Source organism: Dermacentor andersoni, chromosome 8 (genome assembly GCF_023375885.2).
Source record: "Dermacentor andersoni chromosome 8, qqDerAnde1_hic_scaffold, whole genome shotgun sequence".
Classification (NCBI taxonomy): Eukaryota; Metazoa; Arthropoda; class Arachnida; order Ixodida; family Ixodidae; genus Dermacentor; species Dermacentor andersoni.
Window position 1 is genome coordinate 114,367,118 of NC_092821.1, and position 23,212 is coordinate 114,390,329.

Here is a 23,212-nt window from a genome sequence, read left to right on the forward strand (position 1 = left end):
ACATCCTTTTCTGGCACCCCCGCGCATGGCTTGCTATTGCCGTTCTGTTTGTTGAGTTTACTTTGCGGACAGCGTTCTACCATGCTGTGCTTGTTTCTTTAGTTTGCATTCCAGACAGCGCACTGATGGCTCCAAGAAGTCCTTCTCGTGAAGTTAAAGACAGGCCGCGTCAAATAGCACCAACTGTGCCCTCGCACTCCGAATGAGCCTGACTTCGCAACTGAAGAGGCTGAACTGCCGCCTACCACAACAAGCTCAAATGGGTATATCATTGATGACCTGCTAGGTTGCGGTGTACCAGTTCGTGCCTCCATTAGATTTGAAGACATTTCAGATGTCGACAGTGCGGTTTCGTCGCCTGTCGAACTGAACAATGACGAAATAGTAGAGCGAGTTCTCCCTCTGTCAGACAGCGACTCTGACTCGGATGATGGTGCGCCGTGTGCTCCAGTGCCTTCCACGTGTGGATCTGACTCAAGCCTTTGCAGTCCTTGCATCGGCGCACAGCAAAACTCAAAACTTGCAGGAATACAGGCAGACTTGGCTGCACGTAAACGGAATTGCGTGCAGCTACGCATCGACCACTTGTTCCTTGCACAGGGGCCTTAAGACGTAAATAAAGTGATCTTTGTTTGGACACATTCGTTTTCTTTCGACATTCGATAGTTCGGGTTCCCCGTGGAATCCGAATTATCTGTCGTCGGCTGTATCTAGTATTCTGTTTTTCAGAGATTCCATAGTGGATGACCGGGTCGTGGTGGTGCCTTGACACACGCAGTGTTACCGTGGCTTGAGATCACATCGGTACGAGGTTCGACCCTGTCAACCAGACCGATCGAAATGATTGACAATATCAGACAGAGGAAACAACAAAAGCAGTGCGTATGAAAAGCACAGAAGGATGTGTGAAGGTCAGGTTGATTAGCCACTGGAAGGCATGCTGATCATGTCGGATATGCGTGTTGTTTCCACGCACGTAGATTCGCACAGTTTGGAGCTCTCTGCCCACATGCAAGCATGCGGATGAACTTGGCACGTGTGCCCGCGGTAGCAGCCGACTTGTGGGCCTGAACACCACTCCAGCAGCTGCCAATCCAGTGTCTAGTATTCGGTTTCTCGAATATTCTGTTTTTCAAGTAGTCCATAGTGAATGACCGGGCAGTGGTCGTTGCTGTGACGCTGTATGTACAAAGGCACTGAGGCATGCATTGTGATCTCGCCATCGATCACTGATGAGCATGCCGTAGGAACGTATTAGTGACAGGCTTTCCACGACGCTTTGTGGCCCGTTATCACATTGGCCGGCAGCGAATTTTTGTCATGGGCCACACCATTGGCCACACTGTCTAGCTCGTCAGGCCTAATCGAAGCTACATCGTCGGGTGTTGGCGACTTACGTTATGGTTTCATACCGAGTCAACGCATATCTATTCAGAGCGGTTGCACGACCTTCAGAAAGCGTCGTGGGACTGCTTTCTGTGATCGCACCTATGTGTCACGCGAACTTGCCATGGGCCTCCCAATTTGAAAACTCCTTACGATTGGCGCCAGCCGCAGTCGACGTGTGCGGCATAATGGCCGCACGGAACGGTGCTGAGGGACGTGGTGCGCATTCGCCGCTTTTGTCTGTTGTGCAGATTGGCCTTAACTAGCTGATAGCCCACAGAGACTACCTCCTGTAAAGTTGGAAAATCCCTCCCGTTTCATGGAAGGAAATTGGAAAGCAAAATTTTTTAACCAATAGAAGATTGCCATTAAGCGCAGTATGACCCATAATTAAACTGAAATCCTCATTGGTGCTTAGGACAGCTTCGCTATTTCTTCAGCTTCAGAGACAAAAAAAGCACTTAATTCTATTCAACTGAAATTCTATCAATAAAAGATATTTTCAAGACCTTCATATACGAGCTTACTTGTTATCGGTGCTGTCATCCTAATTGGATGTTCCCTTCAATAAGAGTAGAGTTTACTACACAATTCGATTCCAAGGTACTTAAGTTACTGATAGCTAGCTACATTCTTGTTACGTAATGTGAGTAGCCTCTTGAGCATATGCAGCAGTGTGCTTATTGCACAAAATTTGTATGTGTAAATGGGTGTTAAATTTTCTGATATTCAATATACGATTTAGTGTTTGGCTTTTCTTTCTTTATTCGGTTAGCTATTCATCCGAAGTCTACTCTTCAGTATTTGCACACCTCTAGTTATAGCAATTAAATATGGCTACTGGGTATGTGCGCTGAATAGAAAATGGATTCTCCTCGTTAAATTTAGTGGGAACGCAAATGTGTGTGATTTCTATACCACTGTATTTTATAATAATGAATGATATTCAGTGGCACCACGAGGTTCCTTATACAGTAGACTTCCGCTAATTTGACTTCGGTTCACTCGATTTTTCCGTTAAATCAATCTCCACCGAAGGTCCCAGCCAGGGCCCATACATTTGTGTGGGCCCAAACTTCCGTTATTTCCATCTCAATATTTGCCTCCGCCGGATAATTCGAACTTCACTGGTCAGCTTCGTTGCAGTACAGCCGTGTTATACGGTGAAGCATACGCAATTTATTGAGGTGATCGTAACATATCAAGTATAAAAAGGGGCCAATGTCGCGGAACATAGCACACGTTTCTTAATTGTGCAGACGCGCACGCACCGTCTTGTGTCGCAGTACATGCACCTATACGCCTAATAAGCATACTGGCAGCCATTCAGAGCTGTTTCTGACACAGATGTGTTCATTTGAGCCTTCGTTTCGCCTGCCATACGCGTCTCGTTTATAAGACTGTTAACGGGGCCTAGTATGCGTTCCTTAATTATATGCGCGCGCGCGCATGCACCGTGCACCGAGGAGAGGGGAAAAAACTATCTGTTTTCAGAAAACTAGCCGAAAAGAACGCAGTAAGTTGAAAAAATTCTGAAAGTCGACTCTCTCGTCCAGGTTGCATGAGGCTCTACGGAGCTCCACCCACGAGGTGACGGCGAGGCAAGCCCTCAACGTCCCTTCATGGGAGGCTTAGGGCCGGCCATCATAAAGTGCTAGTTGTACAATAAAAGTTTATTCCTCCTCCTCGAGGAGACGTTTAAAGCCAACAAAATTGCAGGGGTCTGGCTAGAACTCTAAAGGCTTGCCAGTAAACTTATTAGGCATCTCAGTGCTCATACTGTGACTGGAGACAGTGCGTGTGTAAATTAAGGAACACGTGCTATGTGCCGTAACCGTGGCGCCTTTTCCGGCGTGGCATGCTTCGCCGCTTGACATGCCTGTATCGCAGCAAAGCTAACTTTTGAGGTATTATCGCCAAGTGAATGAACGGCGTGTTTCAGCGCATCTTCTGCCTCTTGTTCAATTCGACCAGTTTCGTCGGTCCTGTCAGGATCGAATTAACGGAAGTCAACTGTATCAAGATTTTACTGTAACTTTCCAGAAGCGTTTGGCTATTCGCTTACACTGACAACCGTCCTCGATTATTTCTCCACAAATTCTGTTTAAAAACATGAATTATGAAACTTCTAGGTTAGCTAAAATTTGAAGATTTCGTCGGCAGCCGTCATAAATAAACAAAAATGTGGCTTGCCCCTAATGCCAGTACCAAAAGGCAGCACAGTAGCTAACATTTACTATCTACTGCCGCAGTTGGACTTTATAATAAATTCAGTTTACTGTAACAATGCGCCCTTTTGACAGCATTGAATGCATGCAGTGTGGGCACTGTCATTGTTTTCTTTTTAAAAGTTTGCTTTTAGCAAGAGGTTGGCAACAATGGCACTGCAGCACAGAGTGTTGGTACAGTGCAGCCTACAGTCAGCTGGGGCATGACATGCATGGCTGTCACTGGACACTGGTAATAGATGTGATTTGTCTTATGCAACTGTTGTTGCTTGCTATAATCTTGGTGGGCAAGGAAAGTTTCGAGGGAAAGCTTACTTTACGTTTTATAACCTTCTGAATTCGGGGGGGAGGGGGAGGGGTCAGCTTAAAACTCTGGCTGGCATCACTATCTGTAGGAGGAGCATCAGCAGCAGTGGCCTATGTATTTCAACTGCAGGATGAAGCTGGCACATATTCGGGCGAATATGGTATTCGGGTTCGACTTTATACACTCTGCACTGTTTTACCCGGTATTCCTGTCTGTGTTCCCTGTCTGAGCTCCCTCTGTTCGGTGCAGGACTTGGTGAACAGGCTGGATGTGCTGGTGTGGGACGCGCACCTGAGCCTTCCGGCGGACGTGGACCACCCGCTCTTTCTGGAGTTCGTGGACTGTCTGCTGGAGGCGTCGAGGGACCTCGCGCCTGCGCCCTTGCTCCGAGTGGTCCTTCAGTGGGAGCCGCAGGTCGCCGACCGGTGAGTTTTGGGTGCCTTCGAACACCTTGTGTTGTCATGAGTGTCTAGCGAAATTTACGGTTGGATAGACGCTTTTCCTAATTTGTGGGTGCGCCTTCTTCGTATCATGCTTACTCGTGGAACAAAATGCAAAAGGGAAGTTTAGAGCAGGACGCTGAATAAGCACAATTACTCGTGAGTGGGATATCACGTCACTGTGCATAAGGGTGGTAGGAATTCTGATCCAAGTGTAAGAGCCAAAATTACGCCGACGTAACACGAATTCATGACAGTAGAAACAAGAAGTTACACATATTAGTTAACCCTAAACTGTTTCATTTCATTGCCTTAGCACTGCACGTTTACTCAACTAATGGCACAATCAGTCACGGTTAAAATGGAAATACAATACTAGCTTCTCATGCTAGGGTCTTCCGCCTCTTGCGCGTGATTTCATCACGAGAGCCACATAATCAAACTGCTCGTACGCACTGATTAAAAAAAACGGCTACGCTGCCATTAACTTGGCAGACTGTCTTGCCTGACAGCCAAGCTTATTTTTGTGAAAAGGGTTCCTCAATGAAAGTCGCATCCATGCTTCATAGAATCAAACTCCGTGCAGCACAAGACTGCTCTGTAAGTTTACTTTTCTGCACGAATACACCGTTGTCACGCTTATCATGAAGGAAAAGATACTTAAAGCGTTCTCTTCTGCTATGGTACACTATGGTACTTACAGAGCCCTGGTCGTGCTCTAGAGACTTGTCATGACCGCAACAATGACGATTTGCCGTGAACACAGCCCCTCTGAATATCTATCTATAACTAAAGATTTTTAGTTTATCCATCAGCTGGTGGGGAATATGCAAGTTCATGCGTGCTGCCTATGACAAATCTATTCCTTGATGTCTGGACATTCGCGATCGGTGCCTCACTCAGTAAAACGAGTTCTCTCAAATAAAAAAATGCAAATGCACCCTAGAAAATGTAAGTCCACGCTGCTAAAAACCCCACATTCGGGTTTCTGTAGCTATACATAAATAAGTCATACAAAGGAAAAGCTAAGTCAGAAATGTTTTTTGGTAATTATATATGAAAACATCTACACTGAATTAAACACTGTATTGAACTCGCAAGCTCTTTTCTGCTAGTTTGAATGAATAGGCTTCACTCCACAAAATGCTGACTGTTGAGAATGTGTACCGAATGTGTGCCGCGAGAGCTAACCCGTAGAGTCAACGTCTTAAGAGTGTTTCAGTCTGCCTTCTGTGATGGTTCTCTTGCTGATAACCATGACTCTCGTCTTCCTTACCAGGAAGTTCTTTGGGTCTCGAAACAAGCAAGTATTGATGCACTTTGCCATGCCGTTCTCGCCAGCTGTCGTACTCGGTTATTGCACGCACCATACTTGTCGCTACCCTCGTGACGACGTTGTCGATGTTAAAAGCGCCCCCTGCTTTCTTTAAAGGGGCAAAAAAGAGGAATAGTAAATAGAGCTGTATTTGTAGGCTGTATTCGTTTGTTATTGCAGAAGAGCTTTGGCAATAACAAAATGGCCACTCTTAGGGCTCATCTGCACCGGCGATTCGCGAAGGGCGCTCGCGGAACCAAGTTGATCACAGATGATCACATTGGTTGAAAAGCGACCATTTTTGGGTCATTTATTTGCTTGGCTGCTAATATGTGCCCTTTGTGGCCTTAAAATGTGCTGCGAAATGCATGAGCATTTTATATTAACAGTTTTATGAAAGTGTGTCTCTAACAGTTAAGGGACGATCTTAGCTGTAATACTGAGGCAGTTTAGCAGATCTTGGGGACAGATATCTAGAAAGTAGGGCTAGCTTTAGGATTTCTGCTAAGCAGACTTGACTTCACTACCCCTTGGCTTCAATTTTGCAATTACAACGTGAGCCCTAAGGTTAGTAGTTAGAAAGTTAATCAACATGTTTTAGTTAATTGTCAAATTATCGCTCAAATGATTCTTGCTACTAACATCCACCTATTCACGTAAGCCTATCAGCAGTAAACAGTAGGGGCCTATATATCGCAGCTTCTTAAAAAAAAGAAAAAAGCGTGCCACGTATGAAGGAACACCTTGTGCATAGGTTTAACACTCTGTCTGTTTATCAATTTATTGACAATTAATCTATTATGGGAATAGAAATCTGCTAGATTTCATACCAAGTTCAAGCTGTTACGAACGCTTGAACAATACAATGACTTGTCTCCCCAAAACTGGACGCAACCATGTTACTCGATGCAACAACTGACTGTCGACATGCCAGCTGTAACTTTCTTGCTGCCTATTTTCCAGGCTGTTCCTGGCTGAAGATTCCATCGTGGATGACATCGGTGTGACCCAGCAGGAGCCGGAGCCGTCGGTGTCTCTCTCGGACTGTCTTGCCTTTTACTTCACGGAGGAAAAGGTACACAGAGGGCTCGTTGAATGCACTCGCCACAAAAGGATTGCGGGAGAAACCGCAGGATAAACATGATGATGATGGCAATGAATTTTTCTATTGGCATCCTGTTGAAAAAGCAGCGGCAACCGCAGGGTTTCCTATAAAAATTACTAGAGGGAATTCTGGCGCAGCGATGTTTCAGCTACCATGGTAATGATGGTTAATGCATGGATTTGGCTGATCCTCGTGTGGCTTCAGGTGTTCTTGCGGTTTTATGTATTGCGAGTTATCTGCCTTTATGTGCTTAAATTTTGAAGCAGTCCCACATTTCTAAACTAAGAAGGCAATAAGACTGCTCACATGGAAAATTATTGCAAATTGTTGCATTCATAACCCATTATTTCGTTGAAAATGAATCGTCTTCAAAGTCACAAAGCCGTCTGAAGCCAGAAGGATGAACTTCAAGCAAATCCAAGTACAGTCAACTCTCGTTACAACGGACCCTGATAACCCGACAAAAAATGTCTGTTTTATCTGAAGTCCGTCATATCCGAGACGCCTCACTTCCGGAACTTTCGTCGCAATGTCTTACTTTATTGCAAAGAGTGAACGACGAACGTCCAAAGTAAAAAAACAAACAAAGAAGTCGCAGCATTGATTGCAATAGCATATTAAGAGGAAGCTTTAGCTTGGGCTCTTCTATCTAAATACATGTAAAAAGAGAATTCATTTTTCTCCGCAACCATTGCACCAAACGTGATGAGGTTTGTTGCATTTAAACGAAAAACTTATAATCTAGTGACTGTCTGTCTCGAATTTTTTTATTTAGGTTGTCAATTTTTTACTAAAAGTTTGCAAAAATTATTGAAATTTTCAGAAAATGAAACTATCCACATTACAACTCCGTAACTCAGCAATGAAAAACGATATAATTCTGCAAATTGCACCTCATAGTACATATAAAGCGAGCAAAATTGATATGTTACACATGAATTTTTAAAAAATTTAATAATCTGTAAATACAGCTTTTGCAGAACCCTTCTACACAACATAACAAATTGATGTAATATATAAATTGACACAGCTAATTTGTCCACTTTGAATGATCTAATGGATGCCGTTTACAGAACCACGATATCTGTTCTTAACGGAGAGCTATTAATTTGTAAACTTCGTGCTTCTATCTGTTTTGAACCTTTGAATTTTTGAATATTCTTTGTACAAAATTCAGGTCGAACAAATACCAATTGAAATTCCACTTCCAACAGTCACTAGGATTTAACTTTCTCACTCATATGCAACAAATTTCACTAAAATTCATGCAGGGGTTATCTCAGAAAAGCGTTGTTGCATTTTACATGTATTTGAATAGGCTGCGTTCGAGTTGGGCCCGAGCTAAAGCTTCCTGTTAAGCGAGATAAGCGTGGCAGCAGTAGTTTGCAGATCGCTTTGGAGATGAGGCCCAAGCAAGCGCACACTTTCTTTATATCGCAGATCGCTTTCAAGATATGGCGCCCGTGCGGCCGCGTCGTTAGCAGCAACCACCGGAGTAGAACCCCCCTTCTTTCCCTCGCCTCCCCCCGTGCCTTGCGCGTGAAAGACGGTGCGCTTCCGCTTCGCTTTTCTCCCTCCCTCGCACTCAAGATATTGAACTGTGATGCTTGGTCGACCCTCGCAAGTCAGTTGCCAGCCTGTATCTACATGGCAAAAGTCCGTTTTATACGCCCGATTTTGACAAAAATTCCCGCTAATTTTCTCCACTGTAGCCAACAGTTCGTTGTAGCGCAATCTTTGTTGCATTAATAAAGCAGGCAGATACAACTAAGGTTGAAATATGGCCCTTTATATCCGAAAGTCTGTTGTATGCGGGTCTGTTGTAACGAGCACAGATTGTGCTAGCCATCATTTCCATGCTGGCTGAAGCGCCGTGCCTGCAAGCCCCATAGTGGACACTAGTGCCAGCGTCCCCCTGTAATAATTTTAGTGGGAAAGTCTATGGTGGCAACAAACAGTCACCTAGCCTGCTTAAGCTAATCAAGCTTATCAAGCTAATCAATCAATGTAGTCCATTTAGTACCTTCGCATCCACTCCCCAGCCTCCCACCGCTCACCTCACCACCACATGACTGAAAAGCGTAAGTGATCCAGAAGTCTCACAGTCGGCATGTTTGCAAGCTGCAACGTGAGGCAAGGTAACTTTCCTGCTCTGGTTTTCAGACACCGGTGCTACCGCTTTTCCAGATGCCCTGATGCTCATCTCCCATACATGTCACACTACATCGATCATAAGTACAAAGCTAAAACCGAACCATGTAACACTAAGTATCTCCTTTCTTTTTAGACATTTATACCACGTAAATCGCTGGAATAGAACCATCTTCCTGCACAAGTACTTGTCGTCTCTAACAATAAACATGCATGAGGAATATGTGCAGGGCTCTTGCTTTTCTTCTCATTTGCTTTGGTCAGTCCAGCAGCAGAGGACCATTTTCGGTTTGTAAGTGATTGTGAAGTTTTTTAGGCTTTTTGACTTTTAAGTGATCATAACGTATGAGGACAAAACATGCATGAGTCAATATTTTGGGAGCTGTAGACATGACACATGGCAAATGCTCACCCCACTGCCAAGCTGCGCAATTGCAACTTCTGCGTCCTTCTCGTTCCAGCTGGAACCGGAGGAGGCCTGGCTGTGTCCCCAGTGCGACAGTCGGCAGCAAGGGTTCGCACAGCTGGGGCTCTGGTTCTGCCCCGAGATCTTGGTCATACATCTCAAGCGCTTCCATCAGGTGAGAGTGCGTTAAAAGAAGTTAGGTGTGCTGTTCGGCCAAAAGACTGGTTGTGTCAAGGCCTGAAAACTCGACCGTTTCCAAGTGATGCACGGTCTTGCCTCATTTTAAAAGCATTGGGTGTTTTGTGGCTTAGCTGTTTTGTAAACAAAGCAATTCATTATAGGAACACTAGAAGGAAGAATGAATTGAGCTGCAATAATGAGTTAAAATTACCCTTCTACAAAAAAGCTTGTCAGCTCCTTGCAGGCAATCTATACGGGGGTACTTTACAATAATGTAACTTGTCCATTATCACCGTCTTTCACCTTGCACAGAATGGAGGCCGGCACAGCAAGCTGGCGACGCGAGTCGAGATTCCTTTTCAAGACCTGGACCTCAGCAGTCACCTCTGTCAGGGTGCATCGGGGTCGAGCAGCGCCCTCTACGACCTGTATGCCTTCTGCAGCCATCATGGGACAGGACTGCAGGGGGGCCACTACACGGGTTAGTCCAGTGCCATGCATAGAGGGGCATACTCACTCACGAGTACGCTTCACTTGTGCTCCACACTGATTATATATACAGGCCTGAAATAGAGAGTGAGTAGTGAAGGGCGTGAGCGGATGGGGAGCATAAACGGGGGCGAGGGCTGGTTGGCGCACATAATTACTATGCTGGCTCCAGAGGAAAAGAAAGGGGAGGGGGGTCGACAAAAGTAGCAACTTCAAACAAGTCACCATTTGCTACCTCTAATTTTCCTAAACCTGAATATAGTCAGAAGCTATAAGAAAATATATCAGAATCTATCAGAATCAGAAAATATAGTCAGTCACATACATACGACCAATGTGTAATGTTCTTTCCGTATCTTTTCAAGAAAGATTTACCGTGCGTGCAAGGATGCGTTTGCAGGCACCTAAACTAGATGCTGCCACTGCAGTCCATGACCAATTTTCCGGACGCCCGATTTTTCGGACATGCCTGATAATACAGACATCTTCGCTGGACTGCCACGGTACCCCATAGAGTTGTGGGATTGCGTGTCTGCTGAAGGACAAATCCGAACTTAAAAACGTAACAACTGCTTATTCGACTAGCGATGGGAGCGGATGAGCATACCAACGCTACGCTCGTCTCGGTGCCGGATGGAAAAAAGCAACTCTTCCCAGCCGGGCAGCCTGTTTTTGTTGCCACCGTCGGTGACGCATACCTCGGGTGACGCAGCGGTGGCGCTGCGTTTTATCGGTAACGCAGTGCAGCGTGTAGCCGTGTTATGCTGGGCTGGATGATAACAAAGCGCGGCAATATGCGCAGAGTGTGCCGCCACAAAGTAAACGTATAAGAACGTATGAAATTTCGGACGGAAAAACGCTTCGCTGTCCGATATTACAGACTTTTTGCCAGGACCACAGGTCCGAAATGGCATTGATTGAAGCCACCACCGCCACAATTTCGATTATCTCGCCGCCTCGAACAGGCGCTCCCGCAAGCAGATCCACTGGCAGCCTAGCCACCACCATTGCAACGCTAGGCCTAGCTACTTTGACGTTCTCTACCGAGCGTCTTGCATTTCGGTGCCGTGTTTTTCATTGAAACAGTTCACCGCTGTTAGCAATGGCACCGTCTCCGCCTTTGTAATCCTCGCCAATGACTTTAAAGCTCGACAAGCGCGACGCATTCATAATGCCGGTTCCCGAAGGTCAGCTTCGCCTCAATAGAGAAGTGTTACGCGGTGAAGCATACGGGAAGTAGTGCAGTGAAGCATACCAAGAGTGGGAAGAGGCAATTGTCATGCAGAGTGTCTACCAACCGGGAAAACCGGGAATTCTCAGGAATTTTGAATAGTCTGGAAATACTCGGGAGAAACTTGGGGGAATTTGTGCTTCTATCAGGGACAGTTGGGTGTAACTTTATTCAAAGGGAATGAAAGTCGTGGTAACGCTGGTTCGCGTAACAGAGAGGGATCGTAACGAATAGGTCTTTCGACACCATGTCGTCAGCTGGAGGAGTTGGCAGTGTACAGTCAATGACCAACTTTCCGGACACCCGATAATTCGGACAGCTTCGTGGCACCACCACGTACCCCATCGAGTCAGTGTATAAGAATGTCTGAAATTGTGGATGCAAGAACCCTTTGCCGCCCGATTTTTCTAACTTTTTGCTGTGACCACAGCTCCGGAATGGCATTAATCGAAGCTACCACTGCCGCCGTTTCGATTGCCTCGCCACTGCGGTAAATTCTAGGCCTAGCTGCTTCAACATTCGCTATTAAGCTTCTTGCCGTTTGGTGCAGTGTTCTTCATTGAAAGAATTTGCTGCTGTAAGCAATGGCACCAACTCCATCTTTGTGGTCCTCGCAATTGGCTTCGAAGCTCGGAAAGCACGGCGCGTTGCATAATGCTCGTTCCCGAAAGTCAGCTTAGAAATGTTGCGCGGTGAAGCGTATGCAAAAGTATTGCGGCGAAGCTTAACAAGCATAGGAAGGAGCAATTGTCACGGGACAGTCATCACCAACCTATATTAAGTCCACTCCAGGACGAAGGTCTCTCCCTTTGATCTCCAATTAACCCTGTGCTGCGCCAACGGATTCCAACTTGCACATGCGAATTTCTTAATTTCCTCACCCCACTTACTCGTTTGCCGTCCCCAACTGCATTTCCCTTCTCTTGGCACCCATTCTGCAATCCGTATGGTAGACCGGTTACCTAACCTACACATTACGTGACCTGCCCAGCTCCATTTCTTTCTCCTAATGTCAATTAGAATATCGGCTATGCCCATTTGCTCTCTGATCCACACTGCTCTCTTCCCGTCTCTTAACGCCATGCCTAACATTCTTCGTTCCATCGCTCTTTGCGCGGTCCTTAACTTGTTCTCCAGCTTTCTTTTTGTCAGTGTCCAAGTTTCTGCCCCATATTTTTTTTTATTTATTCAATACTGCCAGCTGCCATTCGGTAGCCAAGGCAGGAGTGGTGAAATCCCTTTGGTGGGTGTCAAGGTGCAGCAAAGCAAGCATGATAGCAAACACAAATACAAAAGTGAACACTGCATTTATAAAAAAAGATAATCAATTACATTGATGGGTATCGCGATGCAGCAAGGCAAACATAGTAGCAAACACTGATACAAAAACGAACACTGCTTTCATAAAAGATGAAAGCACAAGAATGAACATAGGTATACCGTATTTACTCGCACAATAGTCACACTCGTGTAATGATCGCACCCCTGAATTTTGTCATCAAGATTTGATTTCTTTCCCATGTAATAATCGCACCCCGAACTTGTCACAGCGATATGTCGTATGCCAAGTCTAGCTAATGACAATCACGCTTACCATCTGTCGAATGCTACGCAAACGGCCCTTCAAGACAAACCAAGCTGTCTGCACGCACCAAACATTCTTAAGCAGATGCCCCATTTCATTCCTTTCGTCACTTTTTGCACTTCCATAAAAAGAAAGCTACAGCTAAACTTGCCTGGGCTTTATTACCTGTAGGCTTCATAATGGTTTTGGCCAACAACACCAACAAAAAAAGGCGCTTTTCGATTCTTCTCGTCTGCACTCGTGGGCACTCAACAAATAGTGAGCGGCAATGATAGTGGCCACGTTTACACTGATACGTTAGAAGTGTACCCTATTCATACTCCAACGCTTGTAACACAGCTAAGATATTTGCCCACCCTTGGTGGAAACGTGCCGTATGAGGATAGTAGCGAAGACAAATGCCGCAGTTTCCTATGTCACTGGCACCTAAGCGCGCCCATATGTGTTTCTGTCCCCTCAATGTGGACATGTCTACGTTATTGTTGCAAACTTGCCGATATTAACGATGTTATTCATTACTGATACGTAAAAAACTGTTTCAATGCGCGTAATATACTCACGAGAAGAAAAAATAATTTCGTTCAGCGTGTTCGCCTTGCTCTGCCGGCCGCCATTTTTGTTTTGGTGTCCCGCACTGTTACAGCGGCAGCCGCCTGCTCGTTTACCTGTTGTCATCCCGCAGAAAATGCGGGATGAAAAAAAATTTTTGTTTTCGCGGGAAATTTAACCCACGTAATGATCGCACCCCTGAATTTGCGTCAATTTCTTTGACAGAAAAGTGCAATCAGTATATGAGTAAATATGGTACTACCGTAAAAACCGGACTATAGGTCGGACCGGAATATAGGTCGATCCCCCAACTAACGAATTCTAAAAATGAAAAAAATCTTTTTCAATGGCAGAAGTACCGAAAGACACCCTTACCTTGAAACAAATGCGACTCATGCACAATAGTGACAGTATTTATTTAAATGCTGATCGCATGTGCACCCGGCCAATTTTTAACAGTATCGCGCGACCATCGACCCGCGTGCTTGTCAGCACCTTATTAACGGCGCTGAGCGGCGAAACAATCGAGATATGCGCACGTGTACACGTGCGCTTACTTTCGCTATTTCGCCACTCCGTGCCGTGATGATAAGGTGCTGACAAACACGTGGGTCGATGGTTGCGCGATACTGTTAAAAATTGGCTGGGTGTACAGTACACAGAAGGTACACGAAGTGCGCAAGCGCTACTCCGAATCAGAGCAACGCGTTTGATTAGAGTGGTCCGAACTAAAGTCGTATGACGAGTGCTTCTCGCTGCCCAGTCCAGAGGCGCGTGCAATCTCTACCGCTTTCAAACGGATGCATTCGGCTGTCACAGGCAGCGATCTTACACGCAGCTCCCGGACGAACTCCGCAACCTTGTCTTCCAGTTTTGCGGTCCGCCCACGAAATGACGTTTTCTGTTGGTTTGCTGCTTCTGTCTCCGCCAGTACCGAATGCTCTTTTCAGATACTCTAAATTCGGGCTGTGCCGTGAGGTTGCCGTGGGCTTCCGCGCACTCATTCGCCTTTTTCTTGAAGGCGACGGTGGCTTGTTGTCGGCTTCCGCTCATTTTGAAACAAAATGTGAAAAAGCAGCCTTTAACCAATACAACTTTGTGACAATGTAAACGCAAATTGGCAGTGCCACAATGTCGCCATGACGTGCTGCTGCTGATGGCAAAGGTGAAGGCGCTTCTTTACTTCATCCGCCCATTGTTGCAAGACTTCCATAGTTTTTCTGCCCATGTCCGGTATATAAGACGAGGGTCAACTTTTCGCAATAGCTTTTTGAAAAAGAGTTCGACCTATATTCCGGTTTTTATGGTAAGCTTATGTTAGTACCGGTAGAATGCACTGATGGTACACCTTTTTTTAGTGATAATGGTAAGTTTCCAGTAAGAATCTGAGTATGTCTGACATATGCGCTCTAACCCAATTTTATTCTTCTGTGAATTTCCTTCTCATGATCAGGGTCCCCTATGAGTAATTGTATCTATTCCTTAATTATACATACGTCTACCCGCCATCTCCTGTCACAGTACGAGCACCGATATGCCTAATAAGTGTATTGGTGGGCCTTTTTGGACGTGCTTGTGGTGATTTGAGTCCTCAACAGCAGGAAAATGCGTGCATTCATTTTTTCCGACTGCCCAATTTTACGGATGTTTTCACGGCGCCTAGGGAGTCTGAAAAATCTGCCATTGACTGTACAACTGATGAAGAGGATGCTTCAAATGGTCTGCGGGGTGAATGCGCGGTGGAAGGAGGACGAGAACAGAAAGGACCTATGCTTAGAGGAATGAATGGGAAAGGAGGCGAGCCGCCGGCTTCTTTCAAGGAGCTCTCTGAGCTCAAAAGACAAAGTGTTGGCTGACGGCGAGATGCAGGGGCCCCTCATCCAAACCAACATAAACTCTTTAAAGCAGTGAAACGTAACACTGAAAAACAAAATTTAATTATGAGGTTTTACGTGCCAAAACCACTTTCTCATTATGAGGCACGCCGTAGTGGAGGACTCCGAAAATTTTGACCACCGGGGGTTCTTTAACGTGCACCTAAATCTAAGCTCATGGGTGTTTTTGCATTTCGCCACCATCGAAATGCGGCCGCCGTGGCCGGGATTCAATCCCGCGACCTCGCGCTCAGCAGCCCAACACCATAGCCACTGAGCAACCACGGTGGGTGAAAACATAACACTGAGGCATTGTGAGTGGGCTGAGAGTATGTCAGGACAGTTGGGGTTGACACACCAGCCGTTGAGAGAGAATCTCACTTGTGACAATGTTCGGGCCTCCTATCAATGAGCTTGCTATTAATTGATAAGCATAGCTTATATTCGAAAACATTTGTTTCTGTACCTTTTTTTTTTTTGTATTTGAGAATGTTCGACTCGATATGCAATGAGTTTTACCTTTTTTTCTTCAAAGATATTTTATTCACTATGCAGTTTACTAACCCGTCCCTTGTGATTTCTTTTTGATTAAAAAAAATGATACTCCTTACTATTCAAACTGGGTTAAGTTGCTTTATTTATTTTTTAGCATGCTTACTAGAGAGTGACAGCATCAGGCGACATGGTGTGAGCCTGTCTTGATGTAAAACAAAGTTCTGTATCACTCTGGGAATTTGGCAAAGGCACTCGGGGGAAACCTGGAAAACTCGGGGAATTTGGAAATGTCAACTTGGTAGACACGCTGGTCGTGGGACACAGTATGTATTCTTATATTATACACGCGTGCACCCGCCATCTCCTGTCACAGTACGAGCACCAATATACTCTTAAGTGTACTGGCAGGCCTTATGAGCTATTTCGGACGTCCCATGGCAATTTGAGTCCTTTGGGGTAGTAAAAGGCGTGCATTCATTTTTTTAGGGCTGCCCGATTTTTCGGACATTTTCGCGGCCCATAGGGAGTTCGAAAAAGTGTACGTTGACTTTATACTGAGGGAGGCTTGAGATTGCATTGGTTGCGCATCTTGTCTTAATCGCATCTTGTCGGCTGCACTCTTGTCGTCTGCACCAGCGCTGAGTGGCAACATGGCTGCACCTTTGTGGTTATGATTTCAATGCAAGGGTGCTGTGGGAAGCTTTTCCTCTAGAATTGGTTATATTAACCTTGTGGGTCAGTGTGAGTTCATGGGAAAGTCGGTGACAGTGACTTTGAGCAATCGTGAGTATGAACATGAATGACTGTTGGCAAGCGTGAATGGATGCACAGCCGCCGACTGATTTTCTGGATTCCAAGAATGTGGACATGCTCGATTATTTGGTCTGCTTTGCGGCACCTTGCAACCTCTCGTCTGATTTTCCGGACACTCCTTGAGCCAACTCGATCGAGAGCACCATGCACCGACTCTGACCGGTGCATGGTTCGACCTGCTGAACGCCATTCTTGTTTGGAACGGAGCCTCCTTGCTCCCCCACGAAGTGGCGCTACTGCAAATCCCCGCTAATCATCATCGTTTCTGCCTGGTTCGATAGAGTGGCTCTACAGCAGTTCTGGTTTCAGCTTAATAAGCCATGTCAAGACAATCCAGCAGCTGATTCGTTTCTTCGCACACGACGCTGCGAGTAGGCCACATTTCTCGTTTGTGCGACTGGCATTGGCATGGTGGTGTTTGCTTTGTGTGCTGTGTCGAGGTTCCGGTGATCCAACGCGGCTTACGGAAACATCGCATCAAGTGTCTAATGGTGCCGACAGTGCCCGCGCAGACTGCGCTGGCAAATGCCGGCAAGCGGGTGGCGGGAGGCCTTAATACCCCTGTCACACGGCAAATCTAATCTAATTTCCAACAAATGACATTTGTTTCGATTAATGTCATTCTCACAGCGCGCTGTCACACGGTGAAAACTAATGTCATTTGAAAATGATGACAATGACGATAATAAAAAAAGAACATGCAGAAATAGCTTCAAACCCACTTTTGTCCAATAATTATTTTCCAATATGCTAAATTCCACTGGAATATGTGATCGTTGCTTTCAAGCCGTAGCGTCCGATCACGAACTTCTCGACATTGCCAACAAAGTCGAGTCAAGCCAAGCCAAAGCTAAGGCAAGCAACAGGGCGAAGAGAACGATAGGCGCGTCCGCTACATCTGCTAAAGTGGTACGAGAAGGGCAGTTGCATGTCATCGCCGTTCTGATGTGCGTGCGGGCTCCTAATCTCCTCATTCTTGGCGCGTGCCACAGGAAAACACGCGCATGCTTTTACGCCAAGTCAATTGAAGCGGCCGCGGTCGGTGCTCCGGTGCGAACCAACACGACTGCTGCAGCGAAAGCTAAAGACGGCTGTCTAGCCACTGGACTGAGAGTAGCTTTCTGTAATTACGCACGTGATGGATTGCTGTGTCATTGAAGTAACAATTAGGTAATAAAATTGATAGAACAATAGTGATTTTTTGTTAAAACAAAAAAAGAAGCATGTACTGTTGCGAAGCACTGGTATACTCGTGGTGTCGAGGATACACATTCAGTTCCAAACGAATGCGAACTCATTCATTTGTAAATGTTGTTTTCGACGAATGTCATTACGTTTTACCATGTGACAGCAAACAAATGGCATTATCAGCGAATGTCATTCGTTGTAAATGACATTAGATTTGCCGTGTGACAGGGCTATAAGATTTGTCGCCTTCCGATGTGCTCCCTGCTGACGCAGAAAATGTTCTGCCGAGACCTGCACAGCGGTTGCATTGTGATTCCGGACACCGTCTCATTTGACAGTTTCACAGGTGGTGACACTGCTGTACTGACATGCGCAGAACTCGATGACGGCAAGATCATTCGTCACGTTTCTGCTGCACCGCCGGACGATGACTCTGAGTCGGAAGTTGACCCACCATGTGCTATGCTGTCGTCGCATGCGGAGCATGTACAAGCAGTGACTGTGCTTTCAGCCGCCTATAGTGACCATACGACCCTCTCCGAGATTCAGGCCTATCTGATTGTTCGTAAACGCAACAGCGTGCAACGTCGCATTCACGATTTCTTCAAGCCTACTGCCGAGCCCGAATAAGTGTGTGGAAATAAAAGATTTCATTTTTTTTTTCTTAATCTGCTTTTTCTGACACCTGTTTATTCGGACATTTCCGCAGTCCCTGTGAGGTCCGAATAAATGGTCGGCGACTCTATGTATGTGAGTGGGTGCCAGTAGGTGTGCATGGAAGTGACGATGAATGCGAGTAAGTGTGGGTGAGCATGAGTGCACTTTAGTAAGAACACGAGCGAGTGTATGTAATTATGAGTGAATACATAGCCGGTAAATACATTGGTGAGTGAGTATGAGTGACTGTATACCGGCCTGTAATGCTTCACAAGCCTTTTGAGATTAAAGGCTAGTTGCAACGAAATACATAACAAAGTGGCTGCTCACAGGCACTCCACTGTGCGTTGCATAGCAGTGGTTGACGTAGTAGTTCTGCGGAAACCCGCAAGGTGGAGAGAAGTAATTAATGCATAGCAGTGGTGAGCTGAGAGTCCAGTGTTCTTTTTTTCTCCCTTCATGTAAGATGCCGTCAATGTGGTTACAGCGTATTAATCATGACCTTGAGCAAGAGGATAGGTGCTGCAATGTGGAAGTACCAGCGAAATGGCTTGTATGCCCTTGTATGCCGACCAAGTGTGCGCACATGTGTTCTGTGGGACAAAAAAAATAACTCCTACAGAAAGCCTGAACACATATTGTCAGCTCATAGGCATATAAACAGGCACAATTAGTCTATGTGCTACACCTGAACAAGGCAAGGGTATGGACCTATTTCGTTTCAGTGAGATTGCTATTTCGTGAGGACGCTTGCTTCATACTCGCATGACGAAGCAATGCACAATGCTTTGCATTACATAGATGCCAACTACAGTTGAGTCTGCCAAACTATTTAGTGACTTGGATCGTACGTTCTCCCAGTTAGTATGTTTTCCCTCACATCTTTTTTCTCCTACACCTATGAACAAGGTTCTACTGTAATGAAGACGAGGGAAAACTGAAAAATAAGAATAGTCATGAATGCTAATCACCATGCATGGAAGAGTTAAAGGGACACTAAAGAGTAAAATTGTTTGAGCTGTATTAGTATGTCACCCTTCTACAAAGACATAAAGGCCGCTGTTATTTGGGAGGAGGATGGATTAGCCAGAAAAGGTGCAGATACGATAGACGGGTGACGATGCCCCCTTGAATTGGCCACATGAGCCGGCCATGATGTCATGGATTTTGACGTCATCTGCTGGGGCCTAGTCAACGTTTTATTTGTTAATATGGATTACATTGTGGCCTAAGAGAGTCAAAGACTACTTAGCAAGGTTCAAAAGCTTTTGCTAAGCCACAAAGACACAAATAGGAACAAATACATTGAAATCCATGACGTCACACTGACGTACCGGGCCGGGCATTTCGGCACGTAACTCGGAAAATGGGAATTCGACCTTCATTTCTTCTTCAAATTATCAACCTGTTACCATAAAATTGACAAATATAGAGTTTTGAAAAGAACACTTATTAGTCTGATTATTAGTAGTATTATTAGTAGTATTAGTATTAGTATTATTAGTAAGTGTTTCTCTGCTTTGTTTCTTTAAAAGTGGGCCGTGCTGTATGTTCATTTTACCTTGGAGTTCCTGATCCATCGTTGCCGTTGCAGCTTGCTGCAAGAATCCCGTGGACGAACAGTGGTACCTGTTCGACGACGCCAGGGTCCGTCGAGCCTTGGACGAAGATCTGGCCGCGCGCGACGCCTACCTGCTGTTCTACCGGAGGCAGCCGGCGACGTCACGCGTGACGCGCTCAGTTTCTCCGGGCCACTGGTTCACGAGGACTCCGCTGCCGACAAGCCGGAGCCACCAACACCTGGCACGCAGTTCGCCGTTGAGGAGCACCAGTAACCTGTTGGTGCGCGGTGAGCCATTACAGCAGGCCTCGTCCCCAAGTGACAGCATCGACACTGACCCCGGTGCGCTGTCGCCGGCGTCTCCTCCTTCCCTCCGGGAACTTGGTACTGACTTTTCGCCGTCGGCTGTAAAGACAAGTTTGATGGATAGCTCGGCGTCATCTGATATAACGTAAGTTTATGTGCACAAAGAAAGAAACTTCCTACCGACGGCTTTATTTAAAGTATTTGATTTGTGCAATTTATTCCAGTGCTTCCGCAATGTCATCATTAGATCAGGTGCTTATTTGTAAGCAAACAGGCGTAGCACGAGCAGTAAGAGTATACGGCTGCACTTGCACTTTTCTGCTTCATGGCTTTTGACCACTTTGAACAGTAATCCTTGTCAAGCGACTTTAGAGAAACTGTGGCATGTTGGTGTAGCGCATTTAGATTTACTCGATTCTAGCGCACGAGTTTTGTTTCCAAGTAAATGAGTCCAAGTATTGCCTATGAATTACAATTGTGTGCGAAACTAAAACCCCATTCGAAGCATTGCCTCAGTCTACCATCCGAGCAGCCTTCGTTGCTATTGTCGGGACAAGATGGCAGTGGCAACTTGAAGGCGAAATTTTTTTTTTTTTGCATTGGAAATTTTAGAGATTTACATACCTTTGTTTAATATAAGCAAGGTGACTTTTGTTGATTCCTTATTGGTTCTTAAGTGTTCGTGTAGCTGCTGTTTATGCTAGCATGCTACTTGGGCAGCTAATAGTTATCGATTCCATTAGAGAAGCTTAAAACTGAAGTTCTTCTTTTCGCCGACATATTTCCTGACAGACCAAGCCCGGTCGAGAGTTGTTCCCTGTCGCTGTCATCTGGACGTGCCTCCGACATCCCGACAGAAAAGCTTAACTGCCTCAGTCCGCCACCAAAGACATCGCCAACGAAGAGCTCGCCGACGAGGACGACTCGCGGCAGCAGCTTCCGGCCGCGCCCCACTTACCTCAGCACATCTCCGACAAAGTGGTCGCCCAAGAAGGCAGGTGGCAGCAGCGGGCGGAATTCGGGAACGGAAACATCGGCGCTGCGAGCCAGTTCCTCTACGACAACGACGATGACAAAGCCATGGACCGGTTACGACACCATATCTGCAAAGTCGGCAGTAGATGTGGATGCCTCTGGGACAAGAACCGGAAGAGTGGCGCTCCTGGCGGCAAAGTTCTCGCAGCCAGCAGGCGTGGCCTCGTTGTCGAAGTGGCCCTGCAAGTTCCCGGAGGTTGACGACCTGGAGCAGACCCTGCCCAGCCATGGCGGTCGCGGCGGCTGCTCACCCATGAATGGTGACGAGAACTCGTTCGTGCCGGTCAATGGCATGGTCTTTCAGAGCCAAACGCTGCATAGTGCGCCCGTGCCTCTGTCACCCGAGACACTTAACCGCCGGATCCTGTCGCCCCGTGTGACGCGGTCGTCGAGGTCGGCTCGGAGCCTCAACCCCAGCTTCGACTATGAACAGGTCGGTGTGACGCTTCTGATGTTTTTGGTGGCGGTAGCTGAAGTTTGTTTTTGTCTTGATAACACCCGGGTTGAACGGCCACTTTTCAACAGCTGTCGAGTCGACGGCTTTCAAATTTCTCGAGCTCAGTTAATTTGGAGATGTTTTACTGCTGCTACGCAGCTTACTCTGTGGTCATTGAAAGACTTCAGTAACCTGACACTAAGCGCTGGTGGCGCTACCGTCCTCAGTGGACGGTTGCACGGACAGACGTGCCCGCACGCATACATGCACGCAAAGAGACAGACGGACAGAGAAAGAGATGGCTGAACACTCTGCTGTATTCACTTCTCCTGTCAGCAGTGCGGTTTCTCTGTGTATACAACCTTGTATCCAAAGTCTAACACTGTCCACCACATGTCTACACTTTTGGGCATGGCACGAAAAAAAAAATGAAAGAATGATTGCCTGTCGTGGTGGCTTAGCGGCTTTGGTGTTGCGCTGCTAAGCATGAGGTCGCGGGATCTAGTCCCGGCCGTGGCGGCTGCATTTCGATGGGTAATAGATAAAGCAGTTGCATCGAGCAGTCCTACATGTGCAAAAAGAAGCAGTGTTTAAATGTGTTTAAATGTGTTTAAATGTCATCTGGCACGCACTCCACACCTCCGTGAAATCCGCTTGCCTAAGTTACTCTTTTGTGGCTGAAGAGCAAGGGTTTCCAAATATTCTAAACATTAGGATAAAGAATTAAATACCTGCCTGGTTGGTTCAATCCTCGAGCTGAATACAGTAGAGTCCTGGCACATCCATAAGTTTTTCAAGGGACCGAGGAAAAATAATGTCGCAGCCGGGACAATATAAATTCTAAGGAAGGCCGAAAATTCCAACAGCAGCATCAAAAACAGCTCTCAATGGCTGCCAGTAGAGTTGTTAAATGTCTGGGCGCTTGTAGTGTGACCCTGGACGGCACGTGCACATGTGTATGCAAATGAGAGGCAATTACAATATTCTTTGACAGTGACCCCTTTCCACTCTTTATATGCTTCACTGCATAACACAGCTCTATTGTGGTGAGGCTGACCAAGGAGAGCCAGCGATTATGCACCCTTGCTGGTCCCAAAATAAATGTAGCCCTGTGCTTGGTTCCCAGTAGGTTCCCGGTAGGTAACCAGTGCACGCTTCTTCGGGTGCTTCAGGAAGTCTTCGCGAACGACTCACTGTGCGTTTTCTCCCAGCGTGCTTCTTCTGCCACCTCAGTCGCTTTGGTTGCTTGTTGCAATGTACCGGTCATTGCAATGTGTACATTTATTGTCCTAGTAGCAATGTGCGAGAGCTAATTTTTCTTTATGCCACTAAATTTACGTGATTGTGGCATTCAAAAACATGGTAAGATGCGGGAACATTACAGAATTGTGACGTATCAAAGAGGAACATAATAGGTTGTAGTCAATGGGATTTAGGTTGGGACCACGAAAACACAACGCAGCAGCCCGGGAAAC

At 46.2% G+C, this 23,212-nt stretch overlaps 1 protein-coding gene across 1 annotated transcript in view; it reads left to right on the forward strand.

Annotated features, from left to right (window-relative positions):
• Window positions 1–23,212, forward strand: part of LOC126529199 (ubiquitin carboxyl-terminal hydrolase 43-like) — a 79,930-nt gene that overhangs the window by 35,357 nt on the left and 21,361 nt on the right. Inside the window, exons 6-11 of the mRNA XM_050176796.2 lie at window positions 4,171–4,346; window positions 6,640–6,751; window positions 9,394–9,513; window positions 9,831–9,999; window positions 19,994–20,411; window positions 21,059–21,734. Coding sequence (XP_050032753.1) covers window positions 4,171–4,346; window positions 6,640–6,751; window positions 9,394–9,513; window positions 9,831–9,999; window positions 19,994–20,411; window positions 21,059–21,734 — 1,671 coding nt within the window. The remainder of the gene's footprint in view (window positions 1–4,170; window positions 4,347–6,639; window positions 6,752–9,393; window positions 9,514–9,830; window positions 10,000–19,993; window positions 20,412–21,058; window positions 21,735–23,212) is intronic.